The sequence below is a fragment of the Nilaparvata lugens genome, chromosome 8 (assembly GCF_014356525.2).
Source record: "Nilaparvata lugens isolate BPH chromosome 8, ASM1435652v1, whole genome shotgun sequence".
NCBI classification, from domain to species: Eukaryota; Metazoa; Arthropoda; class Insecta; order Hemiptera; family Delphacidae; genus Nilaparvata; species Nilaparvata lugens.
The window spans coordinates 20,512,928-20,526,091 of NC_052511.1; the positions used below are offsets into that span (position 1 = coordinate 20,512,928).

Consider the following 13,164-nt stretch of genomic DNA (forward strand, 5'->3'; position numbering starts at 1 on the left):
TTAATTTAATTTATTGTAAGTTTTTTCTACCGATTCCTTGTTTTTTCAATTCCTTTGGCGTTTTCTTATTATTTAATAAAAATTAGAATCAATCACTTATTGTTGATGTGAAACCACAACACTCCCTACCACTAACATAAAAAGATAACAATACTCCTGCCTTACGAAGAGACAGGCAAAGGTTTTAAGAAGTTTTCAAACACCTAAAAAGTTGAAACATGAACATTTTCAATTTTTTAAAGTTGAAAAAAAATTAAACTTCGAGAAGATGAATCCAAATATGAACTCATAAATCATCTCCACTCATCACCCAATAAAATACGAGTAAAAGGACAAGTAAACTTCACTGAATTTCAATTGGCATTCAACAATCTAATTTATCACGTTTAAATAGTTGAATATAACTCCAAAATACCAGTAAATATTTCTTTGCAACAATCAGAAAAATCTATTATGAACATACAGTATAAACATTGTGGTGATCTGAATCGATCTATGATAATAATAGGAACTGAAAGAATAAAAAATGTCATTCCATTCCAACTAAAACGAAACTGGTGTCTGTGTTTGTATTAGAACTGCTGAGTGGATAATGCATACTGAGAAAGTAATGACCAGCCTGGCGACTTTGATGCTTTTGACACCGGAATCTCGTTTTATTTTTATTTAAGAATGGAAACCATGTATCATAGTGAAAAGCAGTTCTATGCTTTGTATTATTATATGAGTATTGATTAACATAATCATGGCTTGTCGATTTTAGTCGCTGAGCTGAATCCTCAGTCGTAGAACTATGGACCAAGCGCGAGCTTTTGCTTTCTATGTCGTAGGCCTTGTAAAGTGGTAAATTGTAAATCCTTTATAGATGAAACGGTGTTCTTGATGTTTATAAGAGCGGTTGCTAAAGTCCCTAATTTGCGAATAAATTCGCAAATAGTTAAGGCCGTCCGGCTCGCAAAATTGCTGGGTCAAACCGCAGCTCTAGCTCAGTGGTAGATACATGAATTTTCCAAATATAATTAACTAGCCGTCAGGCTCGCTTCGCTCGCCATATCCGTCCAGCCAGGGGGCTCCGCCCCTGGACCCCCGACTGGATCGTCCAAGAATGAGATCAGCAGGCTCGCTTCGCTCGCCTGCATTTTTTCATTCGAGCATTTTTATCATATGTTAGGACAATCCAGTCGGGGGTTCAGACTAAACAAAAAAACTAAACTAAACTAAACGTCTGGCTAAACGGATATGGCGAGCGAAGCGAGCCTGACGGCTAGTAATATAATACTCCCAGGATTGAAGTGCAGTGCCCAATCAATTATTGTTCCGCGATAAATGCATTTAAATCTTCAACTTGCTGCCAACCTAACAAAGTCAACTCAACTTAATGCCAACCTGACAAAATTATTAATTTAGTTGCCAGTTAACAACTGTTTCGAAGAGGTACTCTATCTAGATTATAGTTCTATAGTAACATATGATATGGAAATTTCAATTATAATTAAGAGATTTGGAGAAGAAGAATATACATGCTAAAAGACAAACTTTAAACCCTTAAAAACAACCCTTAGAGTTGAAATATTGCCAAAAGATTTCTTAGTGCGCCTCTAAAGGGCCAATGAACATACCTACCAAATTTGAACGTTTTTGGTCCGGAAGATTTTTAGTTATGCGAGTGAGTGAGTGAGTGAGTGAGTGAGTGAGTGAGTCAGTCAGTCAGTCAGTCAGTGAGTGAGTGCCATTTCGCTTTTATATAGGTATATAGATCACCACAAGGTTCAATGACTGGTGATTGATAATTCTTACTGCTGCTTCTGTGAAGTTCTTGAAGAATACCAAGAAGGAAGTCAAAAAGATAGCTGATGACTGATTATCAGTAACCATGTATCCAATTGAGGATAATAAAGACCAACTATGGTTTTTTCTAGTTGATTCTTAAAACGCTCGCCATGAATACAGGTATCACCCAATTTATCCTTCTGAAATTCCTTAGAACTTACAACGCCAGTTCTTGAAGCTCTCTGGATCCTTATATTAAATAACTGGAACCTTATTAATATAATCATCAATGTGCTTTTTCTGGCGGACTAGTATGACTATCATCAAAGGATGATAAGTACTGAATGCTCTTAATAAGATCAATATTAATTGATTCACTAATTTTATATGCTGCAGAATATTTTTCTTGGTACTGAGATAGCCCAAACTGTATATCACGAGATGAATTAGGATAAATAAACTTCTATGATTTTTGTATGCTGACATAAAACACAAAATATATTCCCATAAAACAATATATATATAAAATATTCTTATATCTATAATTTTCTTTAAATAAATTCTTTAACGGTTTAACAATTATCACAAGGTTTAATAGCATTCACATTTGTGAGCTTTAAAAATTATAAATTTGTATTTAATACTGATACATGGACTTCAAGTCAATTCAGAATTCTACACTTTAAAACCTGTTCGGTCTGTAGATTTAATAGGACATGCTTTGGTCAATTAGCAAATAATAATTATTAAAATTAATAAAAAAAAAAAATCTCAGGGTTTTTAATGAGTCCGTGCCATGCATGGAAGTAAGCTTCCTACATAAATCAAATAAAATTCATAAAGCGTTCTTATAAACTATATGATAGCACTCAACACGTTGCGAATTTTTCTTTGACTGATTTTATTTATATAGCGCTTTGATTAATTCCCCAACTCTAATAAGAAAGGCCTTTATAAAACGAGCTCATTGAACAAAACACTCACAGTAATGATGTTCTTGGAGGTCTTGTAGAATTAATTAATTATGCAGGTCCTTTTCGTCTCAGCTGGGCTCGCGCATGGTCCAGATTTCTTATAGATTTCTTTCCGTATTAAAGATATATTTATGGGAATTGATTACAATTAAGAACTCTTAAACAACAGAGTTCACAGATAAATAAACATTAATTACAAATAGTTCACATTTAAAAGAGGGATTGGCTTGATAATTTTTTAAAATTTAACAAGAAGGAAGACCCTAATTTGCATGTGCATCCTTTCAGAACGAGATCACAAGCCAGAAAGAAGTGGTTTTCAGAAAAAAACTTTATCTCTTCCTTGAACGATTTGTAAGCCTCTTTCTAATTGGCTTTTAATTTAGCAAAACTCAATACAATTGGTTACTTCAGATTCAGGGTTTCGTCAACTTTATTATAGAAAAATAAATAAAAAGTTTTATATAAATATATGGAGTGATTGTCTTAAACTATTCTAATAAATAAATCGTGATATACGATGCTATCATGTAACATATATTGAATTTTTTATACGAGTTTGTATACTCTTGATTTTCGTGCTTTTTTAGATTGTAATAGATATAACTAGTTGTCCCTATTTATTTACATAAACCTTTCTTAGTATATAATACATCTTTTGTGAGTAGACTTTATAATTCAACTTATACTGGTTGAACGAACGATCAGCTGATTCGTTAGGTGTTGATTCAAATAACTATCGATTTGCCCTAGATCGATTGATTCATTTAAAAGTGTAAATAAACAATTCTAACCTCAAATGTACATGCAAACTTTTATTTTTATGATCTGCCAATAATAAATAAGCCGCTTTATAATTTTTAATTCTGCCAATGGATCCTCATTATTGTTGAATTACAATTATACATGTTTTTTCTTATCGCTTTAGATAATACGATTACTAACAACTTTACTTTATCACTAACAACATTCGATTTTACTTGAGTGGTTCTTTGACTAGGTTATCTTTCCTTTCCATTTTATAATTCTATTAAAGTTCAATAGTTCATTTCAAAAATATTTTGTGGTGCTAAAATACCACGTGACAGCCTATACCGTCGACACAAACTTCAGCTATTTTGTTGTTCGATTTTTCGCCGTTCTTATGAATTCTTTCGAATCAAACATAATGTTATTTAACAAGTTGCGCTGAACCTGGTAGAATTCATAGGAACGGTAAAAATCAATTTTACGGGAATCGATGTGCATGTAACTGGATTTAGAAGATCAATACGATAATTATGTTCTATCATAATTTAATAATTATCACAGAAATGTTCAAGTGAAAACGTTGGGCGCAAACCTATTGCCATGGGGAGAGGAATAAATTTATGAAAAGCTTGATAGCTTGAATAGTGATCTGATATTTGTTACACGTTTTAGTCTAAGACAATATGTCTTAGACTACTTTTTTATATGTTTTGTCAATCGGCAGGAAAACGTTGGTTTTTCAAAGTTATCTTACTCCCTAATTTTTGGGTATTCTCAGAAATCAAGATAAATATCCCACCAAATTTCCTACACGAATACAGAGTAAGTTGTATTATAATAGCTACAGTACATACGTACTGTATAGTACAGTACCTGTTCGTTTTACCGTATAATTATATGATGTTATGTTACTTACTCCCTTATTTTTGGGTATTTTCAGATATCAAGATAAATATCCCACGAAATTTCCTACACGAATACAGAGTAAGTTGTATTATAATAGCTACAGTACATACTGTACGTACTGTATAGTACAGTTACCTGTTCGTTTTACCGTATGATTATATGATAATAGAAAGCTTTATTAAAAACAGCCATAACTTCATTGTTTTCGGATATTTTCGAAAACGAGACTTACGTTTAGAAAAATTTGGGGTCGCTGAATCCAAATCCGAAATCAGAATCTTTCTATCTTCATTCTCAAGAAAGATAGATTTTGAGAAAAAGTGAGGACTGGAGAGACGTATAATTACCATGTGAAAGCGGCGATGTGTCCGCTAGTATCTCCATCCAAACGGGTTTCTGCTTGCCTCGAGGGGAAAAGACGTGACAAAAGGAGGTTCCTGGCTCGGGATCACCATGTGAAAGACACGATTGGACTCAATGTACTTCGACAAAAAAAAAACGTGAACTGTTCAGTGTTCAAGTTGCACGTCTCCTATCGTGTGAAAGTGGCCTAAAGGCAGTTTGAAATGACCCATTTCAATTTTGATTGAGAAAAATCCATTTTTTAATCTACTTATCGGTAACAACAAGGTCTTCGTTCAAAAATAAGACAACAATTATGTTATAATTGTTGGCAATATTGAACTTTTCAATCTAATTAGACCTCCTTGACTCATCAGGAAATTACGCGGCAATTTCAATTTGGAACTCGTCTGTTCCATTCAATTAGACATCGATGCCATTCGCGTCAATTATCCAGAATTGATGACTGTGCACTTTGATGGTCGCCGCACCACCGCCATAATTGTAGCCAGCGGAGCCGATGAAAAATAATAGCAGATTAATCAAATCCTAGTCTCGTCTCGCATCTCTTCTCTCCTCGTCTTTCCTCTTTCTATTCGATGTCTCTCTCCATTGATTATTCTTTTCTCTTTCTCACATCGATCACTTCTTCACTGTTTTCCTCCCTGATTATTAATATCTCTTGCTGACTTTCGGTCTCTCTCACTTAGTCAAACTCTCTCTCACTCTCTCACACTCTCACTAATTCCCTATTCTACTTGCAAACTGATTTCCACAGTATCTCTTCTTCACATGTATTCTTGTGATATTCTAATCCAATCCTCTTTCTTCTTTGTCTTAAAATGTTCAGCATTGTTTTCCCTCTTTTATGTTTTTACTTGGAATTTATTTCTCTCTCACTCACTTCATTCAAGTTTGTATTACATCGATTCTTTGTATTACTGTTTTCTCTGATCCCATTCACTTTTACTTTTTTGTCATTTTCTCCATAGGACGAATTCTCAAACACTACACTTTATCACACTCTCTTATCTACAAGCTTCCTCCACCACTCCAGTATACCTGTTTTTCTTTCCGTTTTCCTCTTTTCTCCTTCATACGTTATCAGTGCCTCCTTCATTCTCATCTATTAATATTCTCCTCCATTTTTTGATTTCTATTATTCTCCCCATTCTCTCTCTCCTCCACTTATTCCTCTGAAATTATCCGTCAGTGTCTCGATTTATCAACAGCTAGCTATTAGGATGCCAATTGAGTCCATTAGCAGCCATTTGTCTATTGGTCTATTTGTGCAATTACCATGCAGTGTTGTCTTCCATTTTAACTGTGTAAACATAGTTATGGAAGTGATTAGCATTGCAGTAGTGGAAGGTCATGTCATTTTTTTTCGATTTCTCGTATTCTGTTTGCATGTTCTTTGGAGGTTGAAATTTGACCTGAGGATCTAGATCCTTTCATCCTTCTTCTTCCTCACTAGATCAAACTTTTTCAGTTTATCATTTTCCTGTAACGTTCCTCAATTCATTCCATGTTCCTTTTTCACAATCTCATTCTTCCTCTAGTAATCTTCTGTCTACTTATTCGTTCATTCATCTCTATTTGATTCTTTTTAGTTTCCTTTTCACTTCTTTTTCCGTTTACGTCTCCTACCTTTCCTGTTCACCGTTTCCTCTCAATATTATTATTCTCTCAATTCTTCCTCTTTTTCAATCAACTCCCGTCATTTATCAATTTATTTACATACCTTCCCTGAATCAATTTTTTTTCTGTCTCGATTTCCTCTCATATTCCTATTTTCTCTTGTTCTGTCTTATTCCGTTACTTTTCGTGTTGTTTGATCATGTCTTCTCCTTGTCCAATGTTTCTCACCCTGTACCCCAATTCCTGTGTTCCCCTGTTTTCTGTCTTTCCCCTTCAATGGAATACGGGAATGTTCGTACCCACTTCTTATTCTATCTTTTCATCCTGTCATTATTCCCTCCACTTTTCTTCTCATTTCTTTCTCCCCATTCATTTCTTGCTTCCACTCATTCCCTTACTTCCATTCTTTCTCTCTTGTATTCCACCTCCTCCTTCCTCTTTCTCATTCCTCTCATCCCCACTCAATCCCATTGCCCACTAGCCAATCATCGTTTCCCATTGATTAGTATTTGGCAAACAGAGCGCAATTATTCATTATGATTTGGCCGGCAGATCGGCTCCGTTCGGCAAAAGCTGTGACTACCGGATTCTAATCGCATTAAAATCGCTGAGCTGTGCAATTCCCGCTGTCGATTAAATATTGGCTCTCGATTTCGGCTAATCGCAATCGCTGTTCTTCAATATGACACGGTAATGCGAATGACTTTTCAAATACTGTATGGGTATTTTCTAATTTGGCATTGCCATGTCTGTTCTATTTCTCTCCAAAAATTTTGATAAAAAGTAAATGTTGTCCAAAGGTTGAGGTTATGATACCACTCACTGCTTCGTCACTTGATTTTTGGTCCAGGAATAATGATTTAAAGATTTTGAATTTTTAAGGTTGACATAATACATCAAATGAATCACAAAATGTATCACAATGAATTAAATTAAAATACAATTGAATAGTATAAGGGTGTAAGTGTACGTCCTGTGCCATTATACCTGTCATCAAATTTTTGGTTGGGATCGATTTAGTATGTTATTTTGAGCACAAAATCACAAAAATTCAACGGCGGTCACTATTGTTTTTGAAATAAACTAAGTAGTTCAAAGTAGCTCAATTTTACATGCATTTAACCTATAAGTAGCAGCCATTTTGATTATCGAGATCATCAAATTATGATATTCCCAATCTAAGTTTTCCTAACCTAAGCTTCACTAACCAAAATTATTCTAACCTAAAGCTTTTCCTAACCTTAGCTACTTATGGCTGCTATCTATAGGTTGAATTAATGCATGTGGAATTGTGCTACTTTGATCTTGACTGCAGTTTTATTTTTGTGATTTTGTGCTCAAAATAACATACTAGATCGATCCCAACCAGAAATTTGATGACAGGTATTTTGGCACTGGACGTACACTTTAGCCAAATGTCAGTCTCATGCCAGTTACAGACACATCGATTCTTGGACGTTTGGTTTTCCGTTCTTATGAAATCTACCAAATTAATATCATCTGTTTACCAAATTATGTTTAATAGAATTTTCGAGGAGGCAGAAATTCGAACGTCCATAAATCGATGAGTGTGTAACCAGACTAACAAGAAGTGATTTGAATGATTCATTCAGTAATATTTACACACGGCCAGTCAGCATATCCAGACAATGCATACCAGCATAGAATAAAGATACCGATCAATTAGTAAGCTTTGAGATTAGATTAGATTAACTTAGATTAGATTTAATTCGATTAGCTAAGACGATACCTAGATTATTTGTCTCTGATACCAGTTACTATTCCCGTGTAATCATACCTCGACAGCCATTGGAGACTGAAGAGGCCAGTTAGACTGATTGACACACTGTTATTTAACGATCCAGTACTATTAACCAGTCATCCAGTCACCTCAAGGACGAGTATGTAATGTATACATCAAATATACAACGTTTTACAGTAGAAATTTAACCTATTTTTTGGACATTTTATTAATTTATCAAAATTTGGGAATGGAATAAATTTGAGCCAAGCCTGTTCTTCCTTCCTAATCATATTGATTTGTGATTCTGTCCAAGAATAAATAAATAAATAAATATGTTGTGTGTGATTACGTGCACACTGACCTGTATGGGACACCAGCAGATGGCGAATATGGCGACGACGACGACAACCATCCTGGTGACGCGCTTCTTGCCACGTCGGCTCTCGGCCGAGCAATGGCCGCCGGGCGCCACGCCACGCCACAGACGCATGATCATGCACAGGTACAGGCCGCAGATCAGTGCCAGCGGAACCACGTACGATGTCGTGAAGAACGTGATCTGTGAAAAAGGAGAAATACAATGAATAAGTTGTACTCTCAGAGGATGAAACGGTGTATTTTGTTATTCGTTACAGTAATTCACGAATGTGACAGTAATTCATAAATCAACGTTACAGTAATTCACGAATGTGACAGTAATTCATAAACCAACGTTAAAGTAATTCACGAATGTGACAGTAATTCATAAATCAACGTTACAGTAATCCACGAATGTGACAGTAATTCATAAATCAACGTTAAAGTAATTCACGAATGTGACAGTAATTCATAAATCAACGTTACAGTAATTCACGAATGTGACAGTAATTCATAAATCAACGTTACAGTAATTCACGAATGTGACAGTAATTCATAAACCAACGTTAAAGTGATTTGAATGATTCATTCAGTAATATTCACACGCAGCCAGTCAGCGTATCCAGACAATGTATACCAGCATAGGATAAAGATACCGATGAATTAGTAAGACAATCAGCTTTGAGATTAGATTAGATTAGATTAACTTAGATTAGATTTAATTCGATTAGCTAAGACGATACCTAGATTATTGTCTTTGATACCAGTTACTTTTCCCATGTAATCATACGTCGACAGCCACTGGAGACTGAAGAGGCCAGTTAGACTGACTGACGCACTGTTATTTAACGATTCAGTACTACTAGTAGTTCTTTGAACAGTAGACCTCACGCAGTATTCTCATCCACAAGTACCTTATACTTGTGAAACTTATGAAACTATAGACCTTATGGAAATACATCAATAGACTGGCTTCTCCACACATCTGTGGAATCACTTGTCAGCTGGTTTATGATCAATAATATTCTATAGTCTGATTTTTACTCTGATATTGGCTCCTTTTTCCTTTTATATTATCCTTGGAATGCAAAATTTCCAAAAACCTTGTAAATTCGTCGACGCGCAATTAGAGAAGGAACATACCTGTCATATTTCATGAAAATCTATTACCGCGTTTCGCCGTAAATGCGCAACATATAAACATATAAACATTTAAACATTAAGAGAAATGCCAAACCGTCGACTTGAATCTTAGACCTCACTTCGCTCGGTCAATTAACCAGTCAACCAGAGTACCTCAAGGACGAGTATGTAATGTTTACATTGAATATTGTGTGATGAAATGTGCACTGACCTGTATGGGACACCAGCAGATGGCGAATATTGCGACGACGACGACAACCATCCTGGTGACGCGCTTCTTGCCACGTCGGCTCTCGGCCGAGCAATGGCCGCCGGGCGCCACGCCGCGCCACAGACGCATGATCATGCACAGGTACAGGCCGCAGATCAGTGCCAGCGGAACCACGTACGATGTCGTGAAGAACGTGATCTGTGAAAAATGCAAAATACAATGAATAAGTTGTACTCTTCGAAGGACGAAACGGTGTATTTTGATATTCGTTACAGTAATAAATTCACGAATGTGACAGTAATTCATAAATCAACGTTACAGTAATTCACGAATGTGACAGTAATTCATAAATCAACGTTACAGTAATTCACGAATGTGACAGTAATCATAAATCAACGTTACAGTAATCCACGAATGTGACAGTATTCATAAATCAACGTCACAGTAATTCACGAATGTGACAGTAATCATAAATCAACGTTACAGTAATTCACGAATATGACAGTAATTCATAAACCAACGTTAAAGTAATCCACGAATGTGACAGTAATTCATAAATCAACGTTACAGTATTCACGAATGTGACATAAATTCATAAATCAACGTACAGTAATTCACGAATATGACAGTAATTCATAAATCAACGTACAGTAATTCACGAATGGACAGTAATTCATAATCAACGTTACAGTATTCACGAATGTGACAGTAATTCATAAATCAACGTTACAGTAATTCACGAATGTGACAGTAATTCATAAATCAACGTTACAGTAATTCACGAATGTGACAGTAATTCATAAATCAACGTTACAGTAATTCACGAATGTGACAGTAATTCATAAATCAACGTTACAGTAATTCACGAATGTGACAGTAATTCATAAATCAACGTTACAGTAATTCACGAATGGACAGTAATTCATAAATCAACGTTAAGTAATTCACGAATGGACAGTAATTCATAATCAACGTTACAGTAATTCACGAATGTGACAGTAATTCATAAATCAACGTTACAGTAATTCACGAATGTGACTTTAATTCATAAATCAATGGATAAAAAATTAAGCATGAAGGATTGATCATATATGCAAAGCTAAGCATAGATAGGGTGGAAAAGTGTATTTTGCTCTTCAAGGAATGTAACAGTAATTAATAAATTATTGGATAAAAAATTGAGCATGATTGATTAAGCATAGATGCAAAATTGAGCATGGATGTTTAGATTGCAGAGATTATTTTTAATACTCACTCCCCTCTTTAGGGATATTGTTAGTATGTTAAAACCCGATAGAATATAATTATCGAGGTCCCTTTTATTTCAATAAAACACAACTAGTTTCACATCTTCAAGTGTAACATGTACTATTTATAGTCTTGAAAATAGCTTTTGAAGAGTTGGAACTAGTTGTGTTTTGGTGAAACAAAAGTGGACGTGATATAGTTTATTGTGTTCCAAGATTATTTCTACATTTCTTTCATTAACAACAGATCACTCAGGATTATATTTCGTACGAATGGTTTCACTAACCAAATCTGGTTATGAGAAGCATTTATTATTTATATTAGCCTATTCGTTAAAAGTGGTAATTGAGTGGAATATTTCTAATTAATTTATCAATATAAGCCATCTAAATTCAAAATTTATAGTTTTAATGTTTATTTTGAACCAAAATTTTATAAAAATTGTTCACGTGAAATTCTAACCTTATCTTGGACTTTGTTACCTATAAATTTGAAAGAAAAATAGCACAAGGACTACCTTATTATTTATCTACCAATGTTATTACATTAGCGTCATTTTTGCATTGTAAATAAATAAAATAAAATAATAAATAAATTCATACTATGTGAAACTCTTCAATTCATTAACCATATTTCCATTTCAAATTACAGATTTCTGCTGCAGTAGTACATCTCCAATGCAATTGAAACACAATGTTCCTGTAAATGAAATGTTGAGATGGAGGATACTCATCAACAGATAATTCATAGATTAAATTCATATCCCATGTATTTAAATTACCGTAAAATGAATAGTATCTTTTGATTCATTATATTGTAGAGATCAACATATTCAATAACTCATTGTTAGCCATCAAACTCACAGTTGTAAGTTGTGAGTGCCAATGCTCTTGACGGTGTCACATCATCATTGATATGTCCTTATGATTCTTATCTACTTATTCGTGAATACATCGAATATACCGTACAAAATTTATTCGATTGAAAAGTGAGTGGATTATGATTGTATATTATATTCTTGAAGACCAATCATAATATTGTAGTATTATAACTATAATATTGATAGACTTGGATATCAAAGATGAGAATGAAATATTTGAAAGTGTCTATCATTTTGATTAGAATGACTGTATTCCACATTATGCTCACAAAAGTGAGATACCTAGAGCTGCCACTGTGAAAAGTAGAATAAGAGATCACCCTATTCACTCCTGAAATAAGATGAATATCCCTTTCAGAAAATTCTAGATGACATTTTTGATTCAATCAGACCCAATCTTGTTGTCAGGCTGAATCATGTCACACATTCACTCATACCGGATGTACCATTATATGCCATACATGGTATCATATTCTACCCTATTGTACCTTAATGTGCCATATTCTTGTCTAAAGTTGGAGACATCCTCATATTCTCCAACACAATACTTTCCTATCGCATGGAAAAATTTGCATCGACTTTTCGCTAGAAATCGAATTTCCGTTATGAAGCGCAGCTGTCAGCCAAATTAGACAATATCATGTTGATGTAATGGAAGAGAAGAATGAAATTCCATCCGATAGATTCCGATCAGTTGACGTTCATATGATGAGATTCATCACAATCTGTCAGCATTGGTTGAATCAGATAGCTGACAGTGAAACTCACTATAGTTAGTTGCTTTTCCATTCATTTTGAAACGAGTTTGGCTCTTTTGTTTGGTTGCAGATTGACGAATGTGATTTTGAATGATGATTCATCGAGTAATGTTTTCCATTTTCAGTTATTGTGAGATCCACTCCAAACCAGAGAGTATAGAATGTAAATTATATATAATAAATTACATTCTAACCTCACTGCTCCAAACTATCAGGATTGATTTGATGCGAAGCATAGATGTTTTCATAAGAAGTGTTGTCAGTTTGGATGAAATCCCATCATTGGTGTTGACAAGCATATCAAATTATTTGTGTATCTTCTAAAAGAGGTAGCTCGTTTGATCCACTATGCAATATGCTCGTTTGATGCAATATTGCATATTTGAAAGGTTCATTAAAATCGATTCATCATTATTTATGGTTACTGTCGTTGACAGAGA

At 34.5% G+C, this 13,164-nt stretch overlaps 1 protein-coding gene across 1 annotated transcript in view; it reads right to left on the minus strand.

Annotated features, from left to right (window-relative positions):
- The window catches only part of LOC111050682 (allatostatin-A receptor), a 383,615-nt gene that overhangs the window by 149,486 nt on the left and 220,965 nt on the right, over nt 1-13,164 (minus strand). The window contains exon 3 of the mRNA XM_039434209.1: nt 9,839-10,036. Within this exon, the coding sequence (XP_039290143.1) occupies nt 9,839-10,036 (198 nt within the window). The remainder of the gene's footprint in view (nt 1-9,838; nt 10,037-13,164) is intronic.